The sequence below is a fragment of the Hyperoodon ampullatus genome (genome assembly GCF_949752795.1).
Source record: "Hyperoodon ampullatus genome assembly, chromosome: 9".
NCBI classification, from domain to species: Eukaryota; Metazoa; Chordata; class Mammalia; order Artiodactyla; family Ziphiidae; genus Hyperoodon; species Hyperoodon ampullatus.
Window position 1 is genome coordinate 67,790,838 of NC_136922.1, and position 27,051 is coordinate 67,817,888.

General features: G+C 41.5%; 1 protein-coding gene across 1 annotated transcript in view; it reads right to left on the bottom strand.

The window, feature by feature from the left end:
- The window catches only part of AOAH (acyloxyacyl hydrolase), a gene marked incomplete at both ends in the record, with an annotated part of 177,061 nt that overhangs the window by 65,892 nt on the left and 84,118 nt on the right, over positions 1 to 27,051 (bottom strand). The window contains one exon of the mRNA XM_079711786.1: positions 5,674 to 5,765. Within this exon, the coding sequence (XP_079567912.1) occupies positions 5,674 to 5,765 (92 nt within the window). The remainder of the gene's footprint in view (positions 1 to 5,673; positions 5,766 to 27,051) is intronic.

The following is a 27,051-nucleotide window of genomic DNA, read 5'->3' on the forward strand; positions in this document are numbered from 1 at the left end:
GAGATATAACTGACACACATCACCATATAAGTTTAAGGTGTACCGCTTATTGATTTGACTTACATCCATCATGAAATGATTATCATAAGAAGTTCAATGAACAGCCATCATCTCTTATAGATACAGCATAAAAAAATTATTTTCCTTGTGATGAGAATTCTTAGGGTTTATTCTCTTAACTACTGTTATATATAATGTGTAGTAGTGTTAATTATTTTATCATTTCGTACATTACATCCCTAGTACTCATTTATCTTATAACTGTAAGTTTGTACCTTTGTACATTTTGATTGTCTTCATCCAATTCCCCCTCCCCCTACCCTCTGGTAACCACAAATCTGATCTTCTTCCATGAGTTTGTTTGTTTTTGAAGTATAATTGATCTATAACACTCTGTTAGTTCCTGATACACAACACAGTGATTCGATATTTTTATGCATTTCAAAATGATCACCATGATAAGTCTAGTTACCATCTATCACCATACAAAGATATTACATAGTTATTGACTATATTGCCCACACTGTACACTTCATTCCTGAGACTCATTTATTTTGCAGCTGGAAGTCTGTACCTCTTAATCTCCCTTATCTATTTATGTATTGCTTTTTTTTTTTTTGCGGTACGCGGGCCTGTCACTGTTGTGGCCTCTCCCGTTGTGGAGCACAGGCTCCGGACCCGCAGGCTCAGCGGCCATGGCTCACGGGCCTAGCCGCTCCACCGCATGCGGGATCTTCCTGGACCAGGGCACGAACCCGTGTCCCCTGCATCGGCAGGCGGACTCTCAACCACTGCACCACCAGGGAAGCCCTATGTATTGCTTTTAAGCAAGAAGTTCTTCCTTCCTGAAGTTTTGGTATTGTTTTTTATCCTTCTACATGAGTTACTGGGCCTTGGCTTCTTTAACCTAAATAGGATTTTCCTGTTACATTAATTGCTTTTGAAAGTGATCTGAACACAAATAACTATTTTTAATCTTTAAAAAATACTTTTTTCTGGGCTTCCCTGGTGGCGCAGTGGTTGGGAGTCCGCCTGCCGATGCGGGGGACCCGGGTTTGTGCCCCGGTCTGGAGGGATCCCGCGTGCCGCGGAGCGGCTGGGCCCGTGAGCCGTGGTCGCTGGGCCTGCGCGTCCGGAGCCTGTGCTCCGCAACGGGAGAGGCCACAGCGGTGAGAGGCCCGCGTACCGCAAAAAAAAAAAAAAAAAAAAAAAAAAAACCAACTTTTTTCTACTCACTTATTGTTAAGAGTTCTCCCTATTGTCAACGTCCCAGCCCCCAAGCTGCCAACCTCATAGAGGGCTTTTTGTTTTTGCCTTTGAACTACTCAATTTCTTTCAGATAGCACATGGTTTTAAGGGATATAACTTTTTGAATTTTCTGAAGGCTGAGAGTCAAGAGAACAGATTTCATTAATGTTGACTCAACTGAAGGATGTAAAGATTTGTAAAACTAAGCGGTTATGTTTGTCTTTTAATACATGCATGTAATTTCAATTAGAGTTATATTCATCTCATATAGGAGATGCTAAATTTTGAGGGGGTGGAGGGCATAATGGAAGAAGGAAAGGAAAGCAACCATCTTCTCTTCCAAACTTTCGCTTTCAAAGGTACATTTCCAAAGAACATTGTTAATACACAAAGCATGAGGCTGATCACAGATGATAGGAGGCACTTTCTAGAGATCCAGCTGAATAGAGAAATCCATAAATTCTATCCCATGTTGATAAGCATTTGGACTCAAAGGGACATTTGCTCAAAATGCCTATGGCAGCTGCCACATCTGTCACAAACACTGCCTCTAGGTCAATGTTCTATTTATTCTCCTTATTCCACCAGAAGAGGACCCCCATTCTATGCCAATCTCTCTTTAGTAATTGTTACACACTTGATAGCTCTTTGTTCTTTTAAGGAGACTGGCCTAGCACAGGTTATCTGCAGGTATAATTTACATGAGAGTACATGAGAGTTTAATAGGAGCTACTGCTACAAGGGACATACTGGATGGTGACACACAGGGACTGTCATGCTGCTGTGTTTTTGCTTAATGGGGGATCCACTGCAACTCTGATTCCAGACAGAGAATTTCCTTTTCTATCAAAAGGAGTTAAATATATTCTTCTCCATTCCAGCTAAACAGCAGAGAACACAGGCACAGTACACAGAAACAGGTGGCAAAAGAGCACTAAGAGAGAGATAACTAGATAACTTGGGCCCACAAAAGCATAGAGAAAAAAACCCCTGCAGGGCAGGTGGCCAACCAGCTGAGGTGTGTATCTCCTTAGAAATACAGCTAGTAAGGATAATGCTTAGAGTCAACACTGAGCAAGTTGCATGAGCAGACTGTTTTGTAAATAGCAGTACAGAGACTAATACAAGAAGGTGCTATGTCAGCATAGTCTAGCTCACGATAGAGATGATTTTCACATAAGCTGCACCTAGATGGTTCCCTCCTTCGTGACGTGTGGTCAGAATCTCTCTGCATAGCCCTCGTAAGAATTATAAACCATTTGTGTCTGATGACTTACAACTTTTCCCCTCCCTTTTCCCCCCGCTGCCTTTCTCCTAAGGAAGATCTGTCTGCCTGCTGGGCTCTGATAGGATGATGCGTGGAAACTGCAATAGGATTGGCGAGCTAGCAGGATTTCACATTGATAAAGAAGGAACCCCCTGGTCTGAGGACAGAATAGAGGCAGAAAAGAAAGAGGGACACTGGCTCCTGCTGCCACCGCCCAACAAAAACTGAAAACAACTGAACAGAGTCTGCTTGGGAGCAGGCGCTAAGTTTGGGTAGAGATTTTAGGAAAATTAGGTTTAGGACATGTGGGGCAACTATTGGTGGGTATGAGCTGTAAGTGGAAAAAGATAAGGAAACAAGTTTTCATCATTTTAGCTGCACATGGGAATGGATTCCCCTTTCATTCTTTGAGTGTCTCCAGTGAAGGTTTAAACTAGTAACAATTAATTTTAAACATCAGACTAGTATTTCTTCAATGGCAACTTCATGAGGCTTTAGGTCAAAAGGTGGGGTTCATATGTAAATTTAAGCTTCCATTAAAAGTATGGTAAACTGTGTCCATTTCTCATTCATAACTAATTCTTTTTTTTTTTTTTTTTTTGTGGTACGCGGGCCTCTCACTGTTGTGGCCTCTCCCGTTGCGGAGCACAGGCTCCGGACGCGCAGGCTCAGCGGCCATGGCTCACGGGCCCAGCTGCTCCGCAGCATGTGGGATCTTCCCGGACCGGGGCATGAACCCGTGTCCCCTGCATCAGCAGGCGGACTCTCAACCACTGCGCCACCTGGGAAGCCCATAACTAATTCTTTTTGTGTGTCATAAAAGCCTGGATTTAGAGAAATTTCCAAGTACTTTTATACACAGATAGCTGGATTGCGTGGCAGGTACTTAAATAATATTTTCTCAATTTTGATGTTGACAGTGGGGAGATAAACGAGACTGTTGTCCTGAATGCTGCTTTAGGCAGGCTATCTCTGGACGTGTTCCAGGTGACAAAGACCACCTTTGGTCTTTGTCAGGGGCCCCAGACCACTGGGAGTACGGGGGCCCTAGGAAGGGACAATGGGCACATGATCAACGTCTGAAACAATGCATGCCACCTCTTCACGTGGGGAGGGCATCTTTGATTCTTGGTCATTTCCTCATCCTAGAGCTACACTCTCAAACAAAGGGACAATGGCTAAAGGGGGTCGCGTTCCCACAGGTAGAATAAAAACAGCACATAAAAGTTGGAAGTTGTGAGCTAGGAGTGCCTTGGCTCACCAAATTATTCTCTGGTTCCATTATTCACAAGGTTCCATGATGGTGGATCTTACCACTTCTTATTCACCTGTGGCCTTGGTCAAGTTTCTTAGCCTATCTACTTAGCCCTTAGATTCCTCAACTTTGAAATGCATAAAATAATACCACCCACCTCACAAAGAGATGAAATGAGAAAACCTCTAAATAACACTCGGTACAGTGCTTGGTATGTAGGGAATGCCTATGAAGGTTACTTCCTACTATCTCTATTAATCATACTGTAAGTATTGTTACACTAATGACAAGGACTGACCTAATTTGTTTTACATGATTAAACTTGAAAATCTACACCTAAACTTGAAACCACATTTCTTTTACTTTCCCTTATATTCACGAATATAAGGGAAATTATGATTTCTACATAAATATGAGCGCCATTTCCGGAAGTTTGGTTATCTTTTCTAACTTTTTCTCTACCTTTTTCATTGTCCCCATCTCCTAAATCCTTTCAGGTTTGAGCCCTTTGCCAAACACCCCAAAAGGAGGTGGCTGTTGACCATTTCCATGAATTCTTCTTCCTTTATAGACCCCTGTAGCTCTGTGTTGACAGTTGTCTTTTGGCACATCTAACTCATATTAACATTGTTTGCACATTTCTCTCATCTGCCCTCCTTGATTATAGTTGACTGCAGAGGCAGGATGAGCCTTATTTATCTTTGAAATAGCTACAGCATCTGTGCCTTATTAGGTAGTAAGTATTTAATAAGTATTTTTAAAATGAGTGAGTAAAGATAAGAATAAATTATTCAGGATATGCGATGTCCTCTATTAAATTAAAAAATGGGGTGCTCAAACTCTAATTGGCTGTCCCCAGGCCCCGAGACAACACCCAATCACACACGGCGCACTGGGTTTGTGTGTCACTCAGACTCGCCATGCATCTTCTCTACTGTCAACTCCAGAGCATTAAAACCAGAATGATTCTAGGACCTTGAGACTTGCCTGTTGCCTTTTTTTTTTTTTAACAGCTCATGCAGCTCAATATCAAAAAAAGAAACAACCCAATCCAAAAATGGGCAGAAGACCTAAATAGACATTCTCCAAAGAAGATATACAAATTGCCAACAAACACATGAAAGAATGCTCAACATCATTAATCATTAGAGAAATGCAAATCAAAACTACAATGTGATATCATCTCACACCAGAATGTCCATCATCAAAAAATCTACAAACAATAAATGCTGGAGAGGGTGTGGAGAAAAGAGAACCCTCATGCACTCTTGGTGGGAATGTAAATTGATATAGCCACTATGGAGAACAGTATGGAGGTTCCTTAAAAAACTAAAAATAGAACTGCCTGCTGCCTTTTAAAATGTTAATATAGGAGAGTAAATAAGCAAGTAAGGGCTTCCCTGGTGGCGCAGTGGTTGAGAGTCCGCCTGCCGATGCAGGGGACACGGGTTCGTGCCCCGGTCGGGGAGGATCCCGGAGGGGCTACGCCCGTGAGCCATGGCTGCTGAGCCTGCGCGTCCGGAGCCTGTGCTCCGCAACGGGAGAGGCCACAGTGGTGAGAGGCCCGCGTACTGGAAAAAAAAAAAAAAAAAAAGCAAGTAAACTTATTTGTCTCTTGAGGCAGAAAAACTCAGTGATGTGCTTGAGTATTTTTCATCGGAGGTCAACTCTAGAGCCCCTGAGCAGGAATACCCCCTCCTTGCCAGCAGGGGTAAAGTCTAATTTGCATAATGCCCCACCACACAGTAGACTCTATGTCAGTGGTGGGTTTGTTGTATGTCACTCATGTTCCAGAAGCAATTTCTAATAATTCTCATTTCAACATCTTGGAGACAAATCTCATCTCCTGTTGTTTCCTTACATAGACATATTGAAATGTTTGAGGGTGTGCAAACACACATACCCGCTAGTGGAGTCCAGAAATCCAGTAGTGCCAGAGAGTTGGGGCCAGTCGAGCTCATTGGTAAGAGCTGTTGGTAAATTGATGAAGGATTTCTAAAGGAAAAATAAAGTAATAATTATCAAAATGATCACTTGTTTTCTATAAGGAGTAAGATTATCTATTGCTCAGGCACTGTGGTCTGTCTGCCTCTCTCTCACTCTCTTTCTTAATCTCTTTCTTTAAGGGCCTTTGCATTTAAAGCATATACCTCTTAAGGTTAACCATCATCAGAAAATTCACAAAGATCAGCATCATTCATGAGCTGGCTTCCATTCAGCTCCTGGGAAAAATGTAGAACTCATGGCAGCTCATATTAATCCCTCATCTGAGAGAGGTGCTTCAGTAGACAAGTAAACTTTCCACCCTTTAATTTCTGAGATTTTCTCCATTTCTAAGGCTAGATAATCAGAAAATTGACTGTCTGGAAAGTAATAATACCCAAGCCTCCAGCAAATATGCCTTCCCTGGGTTCAAAGCTATGCCTTCAGGCATTAGGATGGTGCCTCCTGACCTCTTTGGGTGGGTGGGGGGTCCTCAGACACCTTTGAAAAATCTAATTGTGGTTCCTTTCTTCACGAAGATGCACATATACTCAGCATGGCCTATGATTTCAAGGGGTTCACAGAACTCCTGCGACTCTTGCATAGACTCCTACTCAAGAACTCCTGACATAGAGCGTTGACAAAATTAGAATTCCTTTGAACCACATTCTATGACTTGTGCAAAATCACAGAAGAAAAATGTTGCCAGCTGTGTCTCCTGATTTTTCCTCCTCCCCTCTGGTCTAATTCCTAGAAAAAGCTTATCTAGATTGATGTGTTCAGAATAGGGTTGCCAGATTTAGCAAATAAAAATACAGATGCTCAGTTAAATTTGAGCTTCTATGAACAAAATGTGGTATATATTTTCGGCAGAATACTACTCAGTCTTAAAAAAGATGGAAATTCTGACACATGCTACAACATGGATGAACCTTGAGGAAATTATGCTAAGTGAAAGAAGCCAGTCACAAAAAGACAAATACTGCATGATTCTATTTGTATGAGCTATCAAGAGTAGTCAAATTCACAGAGACATTAAGTAGAATGGTAGTTGACAGGGACTGGGGGGAGACGAAATGGGGAGTTGCTATTTAATGGGTATAGAGTTTCAGTTTTGCAAGATGAAAAGTTCTGGATGTTGGTTGTATAACAGTATGAATATACTTAACACGACTGAACTGTATGTTTAAAAATGGTAAGATAGCAAATTTCAAGTTGTGTGTATTTTACCACAATTTAAAAAAAGGAATATGCAAAAAGTTGAATTGAAATTAAACAGGGAATAATTTTTAGTATTAGTATGTCCTGGGCAATATTTGGAACATACTTATACTTAAAAAATTATTTGTTGTGTATCTAAATTCAAATTTAAGTGGGTGTCCTGAATTTTACTTGGGAATCCCAGTTTGGATAAAATCTCAGAAAGTCAATGATCCCTTTTTGCCTTGGCTGACAGGAAACCTCAGTGCCTGGCTGCAGGAAGCAGTTTATTTCAGGAAATAATGTCATCTCCTCCATGTGCTCTGCGTTTCTCAACCTTGAAAACCCATGCCCCCTTTGGATGAACATGAAAGCTTTAAGTCCACCTTCAATCTTATTTTAAAATGAAAAAGAAATGAAAGATAATGCCTAAGACAAATCACATCAAAGCAACTGTAGCACTGAATATGACTTTTCAAATGGCCTATGGTCCTGCCCCCTGCTCACTTTCTCACCCATGATCATCCTTACCTTGTCTCCTAGGGAGACTCTGAATATGGAGGCTGTGAGGGAAGGAAAAGCCACATTTCTCTCTCCTTAACCATTCAAAAATGTATCTTTATTGTTTTTTCTGATTACAAAGTAGTACATGCTTCTTATAAAAATTCAAACATTATAGTAATATACAATGTGGAAATGAAAGTCCCCCATCACCTCTCCTTAAGAGATAACTATTATGAGATAACCACTATTAACACTTTGTTTTATTTATATGTATATAATATATAACAGAATCTACTCATTCTCCCTACTTCAGAGTGTGTGATAGTTCCTACTATCATATAGAGAATGAGTACTCAAAAGAAATAAAATAAAATTTGTATTTCTCAGTTTTGGACTGCTACTAGTTGGATGTGTTCCCCCAAAAGTTGGGTTAAAGGCCTAACCATCAACATCTCAGAATGTGACTTTATTTGTAATTGGGTCATTGCAGATGTAATTAGTTAAGTGAGGATGAGGTTGGAGTAGGAAGGGTTCCTAGTCCAATATGATTAGGAGTTCTTATAAGAAGAGGAAGAAGAGAAGCTAGAAAAGAGGCATGGAACAGATTCTCTCTCAGATCCCTCAGGAGGAACCATCTTGCTGACATCTTGATCTCCAACTTCCAACTTCCAAAACCATGAGAATAAATTTCCTTGGTTTTAAGTCACCCAGTTTGAGGTACTTTGCTGTGGCAGCCCTAGAAAATGAGGACATGGCCTGAACTGGACAATTTGCTTATAGTTCTTATGATTCAGGGGTCCAAGACATAAACCCTTCTATTATGCTGACTTCTCAAAGTAAGTCATATAATAAATATATTCCACATGCACTGGTTATCCCATGGTGCCTTGCACTCTTTTCCATGGCTCTGTGAGCTTCCTTCACTCCCCTTTCCTCAATCACCTCCCCCTTGCACATGTCAATCCCAAGGTCCCCAGCCTTATTCTTCTCCCAAGTGTGATTTCCAGCACAGTAGGGGCTGGAAGTGTATGGGAGGTGGTTGGGAAGGACGGCTTCTTGGGATACATCTGTATTCATTATGATTTATCCCTGTCAAAGGAGCAGAAACAAACTCATGGGAAGGAGGCTCCCAATAAGTCTCGGAGCACCATGCAATTCCAGTGACTGGCACTTTGTTCCCCCTTAGCAAGAAGCACCCACCACATTACCGTGGTGGAGTTTTGAGCAGGAACTCTCTTTTAGTTTTTGTTCCTCCTGGCACTATAAATCAAATGTTTTCTCTGTTTGTTTATCTTCTTTTTTTCCATAGGCCTTTCTGCTTATAATGTGTGCTTGCTGTACGATTTGGGAATATTCAGTTCTGCTGGAGAAGACAAGAAAAACACATAGAATAGATGACAATCATAAGATGTGGTAAGTCGAGATAGTGAGCAAGCAAGTGGTTTGTGAGATGCAGGCAGGATTTATGAGCTGTGTTAAGTAAGTTAGCAACCTGTAAAAACATGTTAAAACTTAAAAGAACGATACAACACTCCCCCACACCACCCTCTCACATTTTTCTCAGTCATCCGCACAATGACAAGCCCAGATTTGGGAAACTGGGTTTGGAACTGGCCTTCTGATTCTGGGTGGGTCTGCTCTCTCTTTCAGAAGAAGTTGTTAGGCAAGAACTCTGCTGACATAGGGAGGTGTGTCTGATACCCTCTGCAGCCTGGAATAATAATGGCGGGGATGGTAGTTCTGAACTGTGCCAGCAAAGTGGGGAAAGGGCTCTGCTCTAGGAATTAGGAGATCTGACTTCTATGTCTGGCTCTACAAATACAGTAAAACTTCATGGTTTGGATATGACACTCTGGAAGTAGGTTCCATACTTCATGAAGCCCCCATTCTCAATCAGTGGTGGGTAAAAAAATTTTATCTCCCTGGTGGGGGAAGAAAAGATGTTGAGAAAGGGGTAGGACCAGTGAGGAAATGGACAGCCACCCTGTCTTGAGAAGTGGGGCCTCCATGTCCCCAGCATTCTCCCAGCTCAATCTCTCTGGATCAACCTGGAGAAATGGTCTCAACTACCTGGGAGAATCCTGGACCCTTTGCTCTTCAAGAAGCCCCCACCATCTGTGGAATCATCCCTACCAGGTGCTGAATTATAGCTGGGATCAGGGTGGGTTTGCATTCCATAGTTTGAGCCCTAGAAGGCCCAGGAAGGTAAACTGCATAGGTGTATCCTGGTTATTTGATTAACCTTGAAATAACGCAAATTTGTGTTTTCCTGGTTAAATACTTTTGACTTCACTTATGGTGTTATGGCAAGGTTTTACTACTGTTAACTGTGCAAAATCAAGGAAAATGTAGCTTTACCAGCGTTCCAGCTCTGACGTCTCTCATTATATCCTATCTACTTCAATAAGACTGTTGGGAGGATCAAAAGACAGTGAGAGAAGCAGCTTGACAAGCCAAAGGCCTGCACTATGTAAAGCATCATGTTTAGGATGGATCACCTAGTCTCTCCCTTTCCAAGTGGATTGTCCCAGGTTTTAAGAAGAATAAAGTTTATTGCCAGATAATAGAAAAGATTTGAGCAGACAAATGGAAGCCTCAAGATATTTGTTCTTCCTTAGGAAATTTGGTAGCTAAAGATGAGAAGTAACAGCTAAAGGTTTTATAGACCTTAGCAAAAAGAGAATGTTTAAGTCATATCACATTAAACACTAAAAGCCTTATTTAAGCAACATTATACTCAAGATATTTCATGCATTTAAGGCAGGAAATATGCAAATTAAGATCACCCTCATGAACTCCTGCTTATTCCTCTTAAGCATTTATGTTCTCAGGAAACTCATCTTAAATGTACCTTAAATGTGCATATGTGGAAAGACTTTATATTTACCAAGAAAAAATTTCCAGACTTGTAAAGAGCATCAGAAACTCAATGAGTATTAAATCAACTACTGCATTGCTTCAAGTTTTCTTCTGATTTTATCAATGACATAAAAATGTTTTATGTCATAATTGGCAAGTGTGTACCATTTTTTGTATAATCACTTTTTGAGCAATCACTGTGTATCAGAAGCTGGATATTACCTCTTAAAAAAGAACAAGTACACAGGTCTATGGCTTCCCTGGTGGCACAGTGGTTAAGAATCTGCCTGTCAATGCAGGGGACATGGGTTCGAGCCCTGGTCTGGGAAGATCCCACATGCCACAGAGCAACTAAGCCCGTGTGCAGCAACTACTGAGCCTGTGCTCTAGAGCCCACGAGCCACAATTACTGAGCCCACGTGCCACAACTACTGAGCCCACGCACCTAGAGCCAGTGCTCTGCAACACGAGAAACCACCACAATGAGAAGGCCGTGCACCGCAACGAAGAGTAGACCCCACTTGCCGCAACTAGAGAAAGCCTGTGTGCAGCAACGAAGACCCAACGCAGCCAAAAATAAATAAATTAAAAAAAAAAAAAAAAAAAAGAACAAGTACCCAGGTCTCATACAAACGGCAGTAAATTAAATGACCATGCCTCAACCCGATTAGAGATATTGAAAAAGGCCCTTTTAAGATGGCACCTCCCATCACTCATTCTGGTCCACGGAGGATTTCTGTATTTTCTGTTGGTGGAAGAATCCCTTACACTGGGCAGCAGGGCCCAGAAAAACTATTGAGAAGGGAACTTAGAGGGAATTTGGATAACTTGCCAAAGTCACAGAGCTGGTAAACAGTGGTGCTGGGATTTGAACCCAGGTTCTGGTGGAACTAAGAAAGGAGAGGCTTGGAGCAGGCAGGGGTCCTCATAAGCTCAGCTTTTGATAGCCCTATTGTACCTGGTCCTTGCTTTTCCCTTAAGCTGCCAGATCTCCTGGAATCACAACATTGGCTAAGCTGGGTTTGCTAGTTTTTGAAAATGAGGCTTCCTGATTGCCTGCTGAGGGGACGGTCTCTCAGACACTGCTTCGGGTAAGAAGTTCAGAAGCCTACAGATATCTCTAGAGTTGTCTCCAACTTTTCCTCCTCTGTGTTTCTCTTTTATGGAAGCCATGCATAATTTATAAAGAATGCAGAATGAATGTTCTGGGGATAAGTACTGAAATGATATGTGGACCCTACACAGACACCTACACACACACCCCACTCACATTCCCAGGGCCTGTTCTGGCCTGACACATGCTGGGGAAAGGCAGCCACAGAGAACAGTGCACTCTGCTGCTCTGGAGGTTTATCTTCCAGTGGGGCCTGGCAGATGAAATTCTGGGAGAACAAGGAGAGAACAAATCATTGGGTTTCTGCCTCTGTAATCTCAGGCTTAACTAGACCAGGCAGCACTGTTCACTCAGCTAATGCTTTGATATAGACAACTTTAAGAACATAATGTAACTCTGAGTTAGATTTGTAAACTTTAGCAACTCATGTGCAGCGAGACGAGTCTGCTGTTGAGGTCCCTGTGGCCCTATAATTCATTACATTCAGAGAGAGAGAGAGAGAAGGAGATTGAGAAAAACAGCAAGTGCCAGACTGGCATTCTGTTGACCACTGTGCCTTATTCGTGGAGCTCACAGTCTAGAGGGACACAGAAAATAAACACTTCCCAGCTGAGTAACCTGGAAGACTTTCTTTAACTCCTGTGTCTCACTCAGTTTCTTATCTATAGAATGGACAAATAAAAGCACCTATATCATTGGGTAGTTGAGAGGATTAGAAAAGATAATCTGTGCCTAAAGTTTAGAATTGTAAGTGCTCAATAAAAGTTAGCTATTAGTGGTATTGATAAGAAGTCCAGGGTAATAGAAAAGATACCTATTCCACATGTGGAGATTTGGGGAAGGAATCTTGAAAGAAATGTTATCCAGTGTAAGTCCTGTAAGGTTAGTGAGAGGGAGTCAGCGGAAGAGGGGTAGGGAAAAAAAGTTTAAGCATTGGCTGTGCCATATGTAAAACCACAAGGTTAAATCCATCATATTATATACAAGGAAGACCAACAAACTCCCCCACTCCGACCAACCCCAAACACAAAATTGGCCAGTTATCTATTGCTATGTAACAAATTGCCTCTAAATTCAGCAGCCTACAACATACTACATATAAGCAGATCAGTAACAGTAACTGCTCAGCTCCAGGGATGATGTCTGTTCAATGTACATTTAAACTTCGACTTGAGCTAAATAAGTGATTTTCAGGGAAAAGGTACAGCATTTCATCTTTGACCCTCTGCCAGTCCAAAAACTTATGCAGCAGTGAAGATAAAGTCAAATAAAGAATTCTAGCAAATATGACCAGTAAATATAAAGAGGACAGAATGGCAGGCAACAATCTTTCATCATTTTGCCTGAAAATAGCTCTTTTTATTTTTTAATTTTTACCTTGTCAGCTTCTCTTAGTCTTTTCCTTTTTCTATGATTTACTATTTAACCTCTAACCCCATGATTTATTTATTCAATGAATGAGTGGAGGGATGCTTTTATCTAACTGCCCCATATCCAGTGAAAATGCATTGTGTAGTTGGACTTTTTCTACAAATTCAATTCCTTCCATCATCATTTCCAGAAGGATTGGAGAACTGTATCCAAATTCATAAAAGTGAGAAAACAAGAGTTTAAAATGTGAGCCCACCTGCCACAACTAAGACCCTGTGCAACCAAATCAATCTATCAATCAGTCAATATTTTTAAAAAATATCATGTTCACAAATCAATCTTTCATGGGGCCAATGAAAAAAATTCTTTCACAAACAGAAAAAATAACTCCTCTAATGGCCAGAAACAGCAACAAAGGGTGCTTATCATAAAAGTCTACTCGAGATACCATCATTGGATTTTGCTAAGGTTTAGTCATTCCTGAAGCAGTAGGGCTGCTATTTGTCTGAAGCGGGGGTAGTTTTCCTTTGAGAGGTAAAATCCAGGCTTAGATTCTAGAAGAAGCCCAAAGTCCACAGTCAAGCTACAGAGGTGAGGACATGGGAAGCCATTACTGGGCCACCTAATGACCAGGCCTGAGCTGGGCTCTCCAACCCACTCTCTCACTCATAAAAATGATCTCATTTTCTTTCTCTCCTCTGTTTCACCTTCTACCAAGAAGCTGTCACAAAACCTCGCTCTTTCTATCCTTCCAACTTGAGTTAGTGTCACAGTCTTCAGCGGCGTATCCCAGAATCTCGTGGGGAGGTTCTTTAAAATATGGATCCTGTTTGGGTAGGTTTGTGGTGGGGCCCTAGACTTCTTATTTTTAAGAAGTGCCCTAAATGGCTGCAGTGACTGGCCAAGTTTGGGAAAGGCTGCTCTACAGGCTACTGCCGCTATTCAACATCATCCTCCAAGTGGCACCACCAAGTGCCCCAGCCTCTTCTCCCGGCCCTGTCTCTCCCACCACTCAACCACCTGCAGCCCCTCAGACCTCCAGGCTTGTCACAAGTTCTTCCTCTTCCTTCACTGTCTTTATTGATCACTTGCTACTCATCAGTCAAGCTTTAGCTAAATGCTGACCTTCTTGACTGCCCTGACCTTCCTCTGTGAGGTACCCTCCTCTGACTCTCGTCACAACTTATTATATGAGAGGAAAGCACATTTCCATCTTAAGTCACTAATTTGGAGATTCTTTCTTTCACAGCAGCTGAGCCTATACTCTGCTTAATTAATAATTAGTCCTTTAAGAAGTGCTGACCTACCCTCCCTTCTTGCTGGCTAATATGTTATCAATGTGAGAGCATGACCTCTTTGGTGTTTCTTTTTTTAAAAATTGAATTATAGTTCATTTACAATGCTGTGCTAGTTTCAGGTGTGCAGCAAAGTGATTCAGTTATACATACATACATTCATATATATACATATATACACATATATACTCTTTTTCAGATTCTTTTCCATTATAGGTTATTATAAGATATTGAATAAAGCTCTCTGTGCTATACAGTAGGTCCTGTTGTTTATCTATTTTACATATAGTAGTTCATATATGTTAATCCCAAACTCCCAACTTATGCCCCCCCACCCCCTTTGGTAACCGTAAGTTTGTTTTCTATGTCTGTGGGTCTATTTCTGTTTTGTAAATAAGTTCATTTATATCATTTTTTAGATTCCACATATAAGTGATATCGTGATATTTCTCTTTCTCTGACTTACTCCACTTAGTATGATAATCTCTAGGTCCATCTATGTTGCTGCAAATGGCGTGATTTCATTCTTTTTTATGGCTGAGTAATATTCCATTGTGTATATATACTCTTTGGTTCTTCTTGATCTACTTACTTTTGGGCTCTTTATCAGTCTTTAAATTCTTGGTGACGCTGTCCTCAATTTCTGCTTCTGGAATCTTTGGACCTTGTATTTCATAATTTCCCTCTAGGAATGATGGTTTAGCTCCTACCTCTGACCAATCCTCCAGTCATTACCTTAAGCAGGAAATCTCCAGGAAATCACACAGAGGCCAGTCTTGACCCCCAGACCTTGGCAAGGGCTGGGCTGGGTAACTGCTGTCCTCATCATTCCCCCAGGAGTGGCATGGAGGGAACTAGTTGAAGGAACCAATGAGTGAATGGTATGTAGCAATCAATTCCAACTATCCAAAATTATTTTTAAATGCTAGGATTGTCCTCTTCCCACATGCCAACTGATTTGAGATTCTAAATGTCCCCCTATGAAGAGTCACTTCCATGAAACCTATTTTATGGCTGAGGAACTTGAGGGAGAGTGTAGCAAAATGGTAGATATAATTAACTAGAGGGCAAGAGATTGTTCTCTGGTCTTAGCAACACACTGGATTGCACAGGTGTTTACTGACTCACACTATCTAAGCGGAGATGTCTATCTAATGTGCTGGGGGAACTGGCATGTGGGCTGAGTAATTATAAATGCCTTTCAGAAGTATGGAGCTTAAAATAATTTCCTCTTGTAGTTTTTCATAACAACCAGTGTTTATGTCTTTTTAATTCTTGCAGAAGGCAGTGAGGGCTAAGATCACTGATGTTTTCAGAAGAATGAGCCTGCAAGAGCCCCTGACTTTGCTGGCAGGTAAGAGACCCAGATGCTCACCTTGAGCAAGAAGAAGGGCATTGAATTGATCAGGACTCAAGACGACAGCCCGTCTGGCCTGTGCCCGTGAACAGGGAAAGGGAACACAAGAACATTCTGTCTCTTGTGGCCTGATTGCTATTGGAGAAAAGGATTCACCATGGGGCACACAACTCTCTTTTTCTGACAGAATAAATGAGAAATAACTAGGATTGGGGCTTCTCTCCTCATTGTTTAGCATCTTTAATCTGCCAGCCTGCAAGATGTCTGAGGAGCAGAAAATGTAATTTTGTCCAGTTTTACTAAACAACAGCTTTTCCTCATCAGAAAAAATAATAAAAAAGTACTCTAACTCTTAATATTTCTGGAGTTGACATGACGTTGTCAGAGAGATGATTTCCATATTTTATTATGCACCATGAAAATCAGCCTTTATGGTTAATGGAAGCTTTATGCTCACTGCTAAATCCAGAGAGCGGAGGCAGGGCGGGATAGCGAGAGGCAGGGTGAGAACTCAGATACTGCCTGTGTCACCTGTGGGCTAATAAAGAGTAGCCTAGGCTGATTTACAAAATCGTCTCAAAGAGAGGAAAAAACTGCATAGGGGCTTAAAAGATCGGAGCCGCTTTGCTCTCAGGTGAATATGCATTTTCTGCAGCCAGATTAAGGATACATTTTGTCCTTGACACAGCACGAAATTCAATCTGTGCCTACTTACCCTACAGACAACAGCTTGCCAGGGGTCGTGCTAAGATTTTATAATAGTACAGGCACCAGCCTTTGCTAGCAAAATAAACATTTGGGAAATTGTATTTCAGAATCACTTCTCCTTCCTTCCTGTCCGCCTCCCCGCAACTTGACATGCAATTCTGGTTCAGTGAAGTGCAGCATTTAATATTTTGGAAATAATTTTCAAGCAGATGGGGAAGAGGCAGGAGGGCAGCATCTACTGCTGGCCTTGATGATCTCTCTACCTCCCCTTCTTCTGCAACAAAGCAACTCGAGCAGTGATTGTTTTTCCTTTGAAAGAAAAAAAAATAAGACAGCATGAAAGTGTTTTCAGATTTGCTCTTTGTTTTTTGTTGAAACCTTTCTAAGTTGAGGTCTTCTGTGTGATATGGGAAGCTCATTTTGAACCTGACTGCTAAGGACATCTTGGACAGACGCTAAGGTGTTTTTAAGGAGGAAGAGGGCAGAGGGAGGTTCAGAACCCTTAGTTGCTGTGGAACCATGAGGGTGATTCTTCACACTCTCTTTATTGAACTACAGATATCTTTCCAGATGAACACACTCCTAATCTAATTAGCTGTAAACAGGCCTCTTGGGTGCTGCAGTGCTTTAATTAGAGGATGGCATGAGCAGGAGGGGAGGTGGGCTGGTGCAGGAAAGATACCCAAGACTGTGAATTCCTTTTTGATGGGCACAGTTGGGATGGGGTGATGTATCGGCAGGAGTGTTTTCTGCCTTATAGGGAGACAAAAGCAAAGACATGTTGACTAGTCTCATAAAGGGCAGAATGGCCTATTATGAACAATGAATCCTTGTTTCTCTACAGCACTTACTGCTCTTCCCAGAATATGATTTACTACTTGGTGCAGCAAAGGAATGGCACCAAACACGCTGGGGGTTCCTGAAGGGTCTTGGTTGATAATATGCATTCCCATGGTCAGACCCTGAGAAAGACCACCCAGCCAAATGTTCACTTCGGAAGAGGTGGTCCCATTACTATTCCTCGTGGAACATGAGATCATGGAGGGATTATAGGGTGGGGTTAGGGGTCAGCGGGTAGTTTCAAGTTTCACAGTCAGTGGTACAGAATCCAAATTCAGAACCTCTTTCTGCTGAACAGGTTGGAGAAAGGTCACACAGCTTCATTTTAAAAGACAACTTCTGGCTGTTGCCCTCTTCTGTCATTATGGGAAGGTTTCCTAAAGGCAGCTGAGGAGGGGACGATCTGGCATTAACTGAATAACAACCAGTGTGCGTGCTCCCTGGGTGAGGCAGGTCCCAGGTTAATAAGGACGTAAAGAAACAAGGCTTTACTGGGTTGAGGCCATGCTGACCACCAACCAGGCCTCTGATTCCACAGGGCCCATGAGGTTGAGTAATCAGCACTGGCCTCTGGCAGCTGTTTCCCTTCAGTCACCCAGCCTTGAGCCAACACATAAGATTTCTGCTGCACTTCAATGCCCTTGGACATCTTTGCTTTCTGGTGTCCAGTGCTGGCTGGAACTGATTCCAGACTTGACCTGAAAGGGTTTGAGTGGCATGTGCTGGGTAAACACCAATGGCCTCTGGGCTCCAAGCCCACCCCTCTAATCTCTGCTCTGTGCTATGGAGCTGGACTCTGCAAACTACACTTCCCAGATTCCTGTGCAGGTGGGAGATGGGCAAGTGGGGGTGAGAGAAGGAGAGGAGGAACTATTTTCTGGTGTCTAGTTGAGGTCGATATCCCCCAGTAGCTTCCAGACTCCAGCCTTCTGTGCTACTTCCAGCTCCTCTCCACACTCCTCAGTGGTTCAGTAGCAGGTGGTTTGTGTGCCCTTGGCAGTCAGAGTACAGGCTGTGCAGTAGTCCAAACACCAGCTGCACCCCTCCCTCTAGCTTCTGGTAATACCTCTTCCTCCTTGTTGTTCCTTAGCCCTGCAGTCAGCAGCTGCTTTTTGCAATGATTAATCTCTGATAACTTCAGCATCCCCTTTTTTGTTCTAATACCTGTGTAATCAGTTCCCTGTATTAAATCTACCAGGGTAGCCAGTCCCCTATATTAAATCCCCTCTGTTGGAATGCTTTCATTTTCCTGACTGACCCCTCATAAATGGTGACTCTGACAGTGACAAGAAACACAGTTTAAAAGGGTTCCACATGCTGAATTAGCCAAAATATTGGAGGCTTTCTCTCTTTGCGGTGACATCACTAAAAGGCTCTCAAATAGGGGAACCTGTGGGCAGAGTGAGGCCTGAGGATAGTCTGATGGGCAGAGATGCTCTCTTGGGGAACCTCGCACTTTCCAACGTGCTCCAGAAATACTTTGGTTGAGGGACTAGCCCACACCATGCTGAAGGCTTCCCCATTTTGCCCTGCAGCGGTCTGTCTTAGAGTGCAAGCTCTTCCCTGACATGTGAAGAATTTTGAAAACTACACTGCAGTATCCCACGACCACATCTTTCTTTTGTAAATCCTCAAAGTTTGGACATTGGAGGCAGTGGGGAAATCCTATGACAGTGGTTCTCAAAGTCTGGGGACCCCTGAGGATCTTTGAGACCCTCAGAGAGTGTCCATGAGATCACTATTATCATCATAATACTAAGACTTGATTTATCTTTTCTATTTTAATTCACTCATAAGGGTACAATGGAGTTTTCAAGAGGCCACATACATGGATACAGAAATAGATTGAACGCAGAAGCAGATAGGGGAATTTAGGTGTCTTCTATCCAGATATCAAGGAGATTCACAAAAGTAGAAGAGAATGCTATTATTTTAGCCTATTTTTTTGTTTCAGAAAATAAAGTTATAAAAATATGTTATTTATGTTAATGTGTTTCTTATTGTTATTTTCTAATGAATTAATAAATCCCACTGTGGAGCTGGTACATTCCCTTCACCCTCACTAGTCACTTAAGTTTCATGCTCCAGCCCCTGGTCATCTGGAGTTTAATCCCCACATTGAGGTCAAATCTAGGCAGTTCTCTCCAGGATTTTCAATGGCCCAGGTTGGCTCTCCCTTCCTGGGGTCCATATCCTTGCCCCAGGACACACACTCTTTCTGTCCTGATGACTCAGTCACCACCCTTACATTACTCACAAGAGTGTCAGACTCCAGCTTTTTTGACCCCAGTCTCCGAAGACACCTGTCCAAGTCTCTTAGTGGCCTCCTACAGTGAGGGGAAGCATCCTGCCCTTCCCCCATGGGGAGAGTGGAACCCCACTGCCACACTGACACTAGCGATTCTCAGCCTCAAGCTACAGGTTGCAGAAATGGTTTTCACTCCCTTCTTCTGCAGGTCCTGCTGAAGTCCTTCTAATATTTGACTGTGGAAGGCGGGGCTAGTTGGCCCACATTGTCTTAGGGTCTCACTTGAAAGTTAGGTAGAAATAAATAGTCCAGTTTTTAACATCTGTTACAAAATCATCCTGAATTTCTAATGAAATATCTCTCATTATTTATATTTTATACACAAGGAAATTAAAGCTCAGAGAAAATAAGTAAAGGTAAGTGGCTAAGCCAGGATTTGAACACAGGTATGTCTGATTCAAAGTCCAAGATTATTTTATACAGAGATAATTTAGGGGCTTGAAATTCCCCTCTGGGTTCATGGTGTCAGTTTCACAAATGGCTTCTGTGCCATCAGTAGGGTGGCTATATATCCCAATATGTCTGGGCTGGTCTGGGTTAATGCCTATTGTCCTCACATAATTAACAGTAATGATCCCTCTTCTCTCAAGTTTGGGCAATAAATTATAAGACCACCACAACCGCTAGGGTTAGGGGAGTTTGGTGCAGAGGAACCAGAAGCACCAGAAGTTTTGTAGGAGGGCAGACTCTTCCAGTAGAGTCTCCAAAGCCTGGCTTAGACCCTGCAGGGAAGATATGCGCTGGGGAGATGAAGTCCAGGCAGCCTCCCCAGATGCAAGGATGCTGGGAACAGCCCTGGGTTAACCGCAGCCTGAGATATCTGGCTGGAGGAGGGTGGTCCATTCAGAAACTGGATGTAAAGTCCACAGAGCAGGCAGGGTGTGAGAAAACTACATATCCATTGTTGATTCTAGATAACTTCTGAGTTTGTCCATTTCTTTTCTTCCCAATGTACTCTTCTAGCTTAGGACACTTTTACTAGAATAATAACAAACTCCTAGCTGAGTTTCTTGCCTGCTCCCCCTTCCTCCCCCACACCCCCCACCAACGTAATCCATCCTGCCCATTGAAACCAGAGTAATTTTTCTGAAATTCAAGTCAGACTGCTGCTATTTCTTAGTTTAAACCCCTTTGTCAGCTTCCTATTGCCTTCAGGATAAACTCTGAGTTCCTTAATGTGGCTTTGAGGTCCTTTGAGATCAGCTCCTATGCACCTTCCTAGGCTCTTCTCTTACATTCAGACCTTGTGCTGGATCAGTGTCAGTTCAGCCCCACCAAACTTCTCATAATTCTGCACCCTCTTACTTGTGAGCCTTTGCACGTGCTCTTTCAGCCCCTAAGACACTCCTTCCTAGGTCTGCTGGGACGGATGCCTCCGATGCCTTCTTCCTCCCAGTTTGGGAAGCACGTGTGCATCACAGCAGCTCACACTCTGGAATTGCCTATTTGCTTAGCTGCATTTCCCCACAAGGCCTGAAACTCTCTGAGGACCTGGGCTCTTTCCATCCTCTTCACCTCTGTGTCATTAGCTCCTATCACAGGGTTTGGCACTTGGTAGGTCCTGGGTTAGGATTTAGTGATATTTTGCTTACACACATTAAAAGCCAAATAACCAAAACAGGAGACATCTGAGCTCAACATACATCATGGGTGTCCGCTAGGCATGGTACTTATACCTAACCTGATTCTCTGTGCAAATGAAGAGACTCTATAGATAATAAGTTTGAAAAACTGGAAGTCTTTTTTAAAAAGGAACATTTAAAAAATATTCCATATATGAGTGAAATCATATGGTATTTGTTTTTTTTCCATCTGACTTATTTCACTTAGCCTAAAACCCTCAAGGTCCATCCATGTTGTGGCTAATGGCAAGATTTCATCTTTTTATTTTTATGGCTGGGTAGTATTCCATTGTATATATATACCACATCTTCCTTTTTTTTTTTCCTAATCATGGTTTTGATCTTTATTATCTGATTGATCTTGGGCAGGATCCTTAATTTCTCTATGCTTCCATTTCTTTTTTTTTTTACATCTTTATTGGAGTATAATTGCTTTACAATGTTCTGTTAGTTGCTGCTGTATAACAAAGTGAATCAGCTATACATATACATATATCCTTATATGCCCTCCCTCTTGCATCTCCCTCCTACTCTCCCTATCCCACTTCTCTAGGTGGTCACAAAGCACCGAGCTGATCTCCCTGTGCTATGTGGCTGCTTCCCACTAGTTATCTATTTTACACTTGGTAGTGTATATAGGTCAATGCCACTCTCTCACTTCGTCTCAGCTTACCCTCCCCCCTCCCTGTGTCCTCAAGTCCATTCTCTACGCCTGCATCTTTATTCCTGTCCTGCCCTTAGGTTCATCAGAACCTTTTTTTTTTTTAGATTCCATATATATATGTTAGCATATGGTATTTGTTTTTCTCTTTCTGACTTACTTCACTCTGTATGACAGACTCTAGGTCCATCCACCTCACTACAAATAACTCAATTTCGTTTCTTTTTGTGGCTGAGTAATATTTCACTGTATATATGTGCCACATCTTCTTTATCCATGCACCTGCCGATGGGTACTGGGTAAAGGGGTTCAACTGTATGATGATGGATAGAAACTAAATTTTTGGTGGTGAACATGCTGTAGTGTATACAGAAGTTGTAATATAATGTTGTACATATGAAGCATATATAATGTTATAAACTGATGTTACTTCAATAAAAAATAATAAGTAAAAAAAAAAGGAGTATGATCTATACTGGCCAGAAAATGAAACCATGAATCAGCTTAATATCCAGTTGTGGATTATGGCTTGTACACTGAAAAGGACAGTATGAAACACTGACAGATATAATGAGTAAAAAGACTAAGTAGGGCTTCCCTGGTGGCGCGGTGGTTGAGAGTCCGCCTGCCGATGCAGGGGACGGGGGTTCGTGCCCCGGTCCGGGAGGATCCCACATGCCGCGGAGCGGCTGGGCCTGTGAGCCATGGCCGCTGAGCCTGCGTGTCCGGAGCCTGTGCTCCGCGGCGGGAGAGGCCACAGCAGTGAGAGGCCCACGTAACGCAAAAAAAAAAAAAAAAAAAAAAAAAAAAAAAAAAAAAAAAAAAAAAGACTAAGTAGCAATGTGGAAAAATGATTATGATTAGTACTAATTTTAGAAAAAAGGAGCATTGCCAATTGCTTACTTGCTATTCTTGTGACTACATAGTGTGTGCATGTGTGTGTGTGTGTATGCATAGTGAGGGTAGAGTACTGGGGAAGAGAAAAGTTTAAGATAGTAGGGATAATTTTTAAAAATATTCTCATAATTGGTTCTAATGTTGACTTTATATCTTCTTTTTTCCCCAATAAGAAGAATATTAAAAGAATATTTCAAAACAAATCTGATACTCCAAAATGTTAAAATGATTCTCTCTGGGTGGTAGCACAAGGGAAATTTTAATAATTTCTTCATAATTTCTGTATTTGCTTATTTTTCTCCACTGAATATTTAACATATCTGATTAGATAAAAGCAACAGAGCAAACATTCCCTCTCTTCCCTCTTTCACTTTGGGCAGATTACTTCCTTCCCTATTGGTCTTGGCCATGTGACTTGCTTTGCCTATGGGTTGATGGTGGACATGATGCAGCAAATATGTTTGTGTGAGGGCCTTGCCCTCTTGCACTTCTGACATTATCATGAAAAGTGCATGCTCTGGATAGATTGCCCAACCAAGGAAAAATGAGAGACATGTGGAGCAGACCTGGACCCAAGCTTCAGCTTGGAGCGAAGACCAACAGAGCCCAGCCTAGAACAGCTGTGTGAGTGAGATGAAATGACGATTGTTTTAAGTCATTGAGATTTGGGTGGTGTATACAGCATTATTTTGACAATAACTCAGTGATAAATCTTCATTTTCAACATCAACTTTCTGAGCAAAATCTCTGTCTTTTATTCTTCTTGTCCCATCTTTCATTCTTATCAAATGGTATCCCACAGAAGTGGCCCAGGCTGGGAGCGCCCAGGCTAACTTTTAGCTTGGAGAGGAATGTTAACCTGGAGAGATATTTTAAGAATTCTAGAACATCAAAGGCTTGAAATAGATGACTAACACTAAAACTGTAGTGTTGTCTCTACCATCAATAGCATTATTAACATATTGATGATACTAATGAATCCCAATTACCGTTATGCCCAATATGGGTTCCTCATTGCCATTCTCATAGTCATTTTTCAGAACTACTAATTTACTGCCAAAAAGGGATGGGTGTGGGGTGGGAAATAACCCAAACCCAAACCAACAACTGCTGATCTGCAGTTATTTCAATTCATGTGTTGTTGCAAATAGCAAATAAAAAATTGCTACAATCCAAATTCCAATTGTCTGGATTCCAGGATGGGGCTGGCTACTGGGCTTGTGGGAATGATTTCTTTAAAGCATCTTCTCAATGGGTCTTTCTTTTCCCCAGAGACTTAGCACACTGAGGGGAGAGCTGCCAGCTCCAGTGAGAGGCTGTCCTCCCCAAGGGAACCCTAAAGCGAGAGGCACCCCTCGCCTCAGCCTCCAGAGGCCAGGTGTGAGATAAGAAGGTCAAGCGTGAGGACATCGACCAGCCTGGTTAGCTACCACTGCACTACGTGAGCTGTATGTCAATCTACTTTTGTCTGGTTTGAATCCAACATACAGTTTCTAAAGCATTTTCACAGACCGTAGCTCACTGAAGTGCATGGCCTTCCTTCATCATCTACAGAGTTTCTGGTTAGGTGGTTTGTTCAAGATGATACTGACAGGAAGTAGTTCTGCACCTCTTAGCTGTGTGACCTTAGGCTATCTACTCAACATTTCTGAGTACTTGTCTGGAAAGTGAGGCTATGTTGTAATAACACCTACCTCAGAGGGCTTTTATGAAGATTAAAAAAGTAATGCTTTAGTATTCTTTAGCTGGTTTCCTTAGCTATTTGCTTAAAAACCAAACAAAACAATCCCTCAAAAGTTTGGTACATACATAACAATTATTCATTGAAGAAAAACTAGAATAAAAGTTACCCAAAATTCTAGAGTCCAAAGTTAACATACTGATCTACAACCTTCAAATTATTTTCTTTGTCTGAACACACATATATTCATAAAAACTGGCCCATATATTACTATCTTGTAACCTGGTTTTGCCACCTAACAAATTACCATAAACATATTTTCTTGCTAAGAAATGTGTCTATAATACGTATATTAACAGTTGCATAATATTTCATTTTGTGGATGCAATATATTTTTAAATATCTAATCCCCTATTTTTTTAAACATCTTTATTGGAGTATAACTGCTTTATAGTATTGTGTTAGTTTTGGCTGTATAACAAAGTGAATCAGTTATATGCATACGTATATCCCCATATCCCCTCCCTCTTGAGTCTCCCTCCCACCCTCCTTATCCCACCCCTCTAGGTGGTCGCAAAACACCGAGCTGATCTCCCTGTGCCATACAGCTGCTTCCCACTAGCTATCTATTTTACATTTGGTAATGTATATATGTCAATGCTACTCCCTCATTTTGTCCCAGCTAACCCTTCCCCCTCCCCATGTCCTCAAGGCCATTCTTTACGTCTGCATCTTTATTCCTGTCCTGCCCCTAGGTTCATCAGAACCACTTTTTTTTTTTTAGATTCCCTACATATGTGTTAGCATATGGTATTTATTTTTCTCTACCTGACTTACTTCACTGTCTATGACAGACTCTAGGTCCATCCACGTCACTACAAATAACTCAATTTCATTTCTTTTTATGGCTGAGTAACATTCCTTTGTATATACGTGCCACATCTTCTTTATCCTTTCATCTGTCGATGGATGCTTAGGTTGTTTCCATGTCCTGGCTATTGTAAATAGTGCTGCAGTGAACATTGTGGTACATGACTCTTTTTGAATTATGGTTTTCTCAGGTTATGCCCAGTAGTGGGATTGCTGGGTCATATGGTAGTTCTATTTTTGGCTTTTTAAGGAACCTCTATACTGTTCTCCATAGTGGATGGATCAATTTACATTCCCACCAACAGTGCAACAGGGTTCCCTTTTCTCCACACCCTCTCTAGCATTTATTGTTTGTAGATTTTTTGATGATGGCCATTCTGACCGGTGTGAGGTGATACCTCATTGTAGTTTTGATTTGTATTTCTCTAATGATTAGTGGTGTTGAGCATCTTTTCATGTATTCATTGGGAATTTGTATATCTTTTTTGGAGAAATGTCTATTTAGGGCTTCTGCCCATTTTTGGGTTGGGTTGTTTGTTTTTTGGATTTTGAGCTGCATGAGCTGCTTGTATATTTTGGAGATTAATCCTTTGTCAGTTGCTTCATTTGCAAATATTTCCTCCCACTCTGAAGGTTGTCTTTTCATCTTGTTTATGGTTTCCATTGCTGTGCAAAAACTTTTAAGTTTCATTAGGTCCCATTTCTTTATTTTTGTTTCCAGTACTCTAGGAGGTGGGTCAAAAAGGATCTTGCTGTGATTTATGTCAAAGAGTGTTCTGCCTATGTTTTCCTCTAAGAGTTTTAGAGTGTCTGGCCTTACATTTAGGTCTTTAATCCACTTTGAGTTTATTTTTTTGTATGGTGTTAGGAAGTGTTCTAATTGCAGGCAGTTAGATAGAGCTGGGTCTTGGTGCTGAAATGAGAACCTCTGGGAAGCCTCACTCCGATTGATATTCCCTGGGGTCTGAGGTTCTCTGTTAGTCCAGTGGTTTGGACTTGGAGCTTCCAACACAGGAGCTCCGGCCCAGCCTCTGGCCTGGGAACCAAGATCCCGCAAGCTTCGTGGCATGGTAAAAAAAAAAAAAAAAAAGGAAGAAAGGAGCAGTACAATATCAAAGAATAAAAAACAAAATAAAATTAGAAAGATAAAAAATATATTAGGAAAAATAAAATTATAATTGAAACAACTGCAACAAGGTAAAATAAAACCAAAGCAGAAAAAAAAGGGGGGGGGCGGGCAACAAGCCAAAAAGAGAGATCACCGGTTGCTGGGGGTTCCTCCCATCCCCTTAGGTGTCTGTGGTCCCCCACTGGTGCCTGGTAGGTGCCCTAGTTGTGAGGAGATGCAAATTCCACATCCTCCTAGTATGCCATCTTGACTCCACCCCTAATCCCCTATTTTTTTGTTTGAATTTCTGTTTTCACTTTTGCTCTTATAAATAACTCTTTGATGAATACTCATGTACATAGATTCTCAAGCAAATGACTGCTTAGTCTTAAAGAGAAATTTTCAGAAGCAGAATTACTTGTTAAAATCACAAACGTTATAACGTCACTTTATACATATTGTCAAGTTGCCTGTCAGAGAAGTTCTAGCAACTTAAAACTCTCATTAGTGGTGAAGGAACATGTCCCTTTCACCATATTCTTGCTAAAAGTAGGCCTTTATCACTTTTTAACCTTTGCTTATTAGACAGATGATAGATGATACCTCATTGTTGTTTTAATTTGGTTTTCTTTGATTACTACTGAAGATGAAACTGTTTTTATATTTATTGGTCACGTTCTTGATCATTAAAAAATTAAATTGTTTTTTCCTTATTGATATGCAGGAACTCTTTGTTATTAGAGACTTTAAATTTTGTTTTACATGTTATAAATATTGCTCTAGTTTTTCATTTGTCTTTTAATTTTATGAATTTTTGGACATTGTATACATTTGAAGATTTCATGTAATTAAATCTAGTAATACTTTTTTGGGGGCTTTTATAATACCATGCTCAGAGAGATT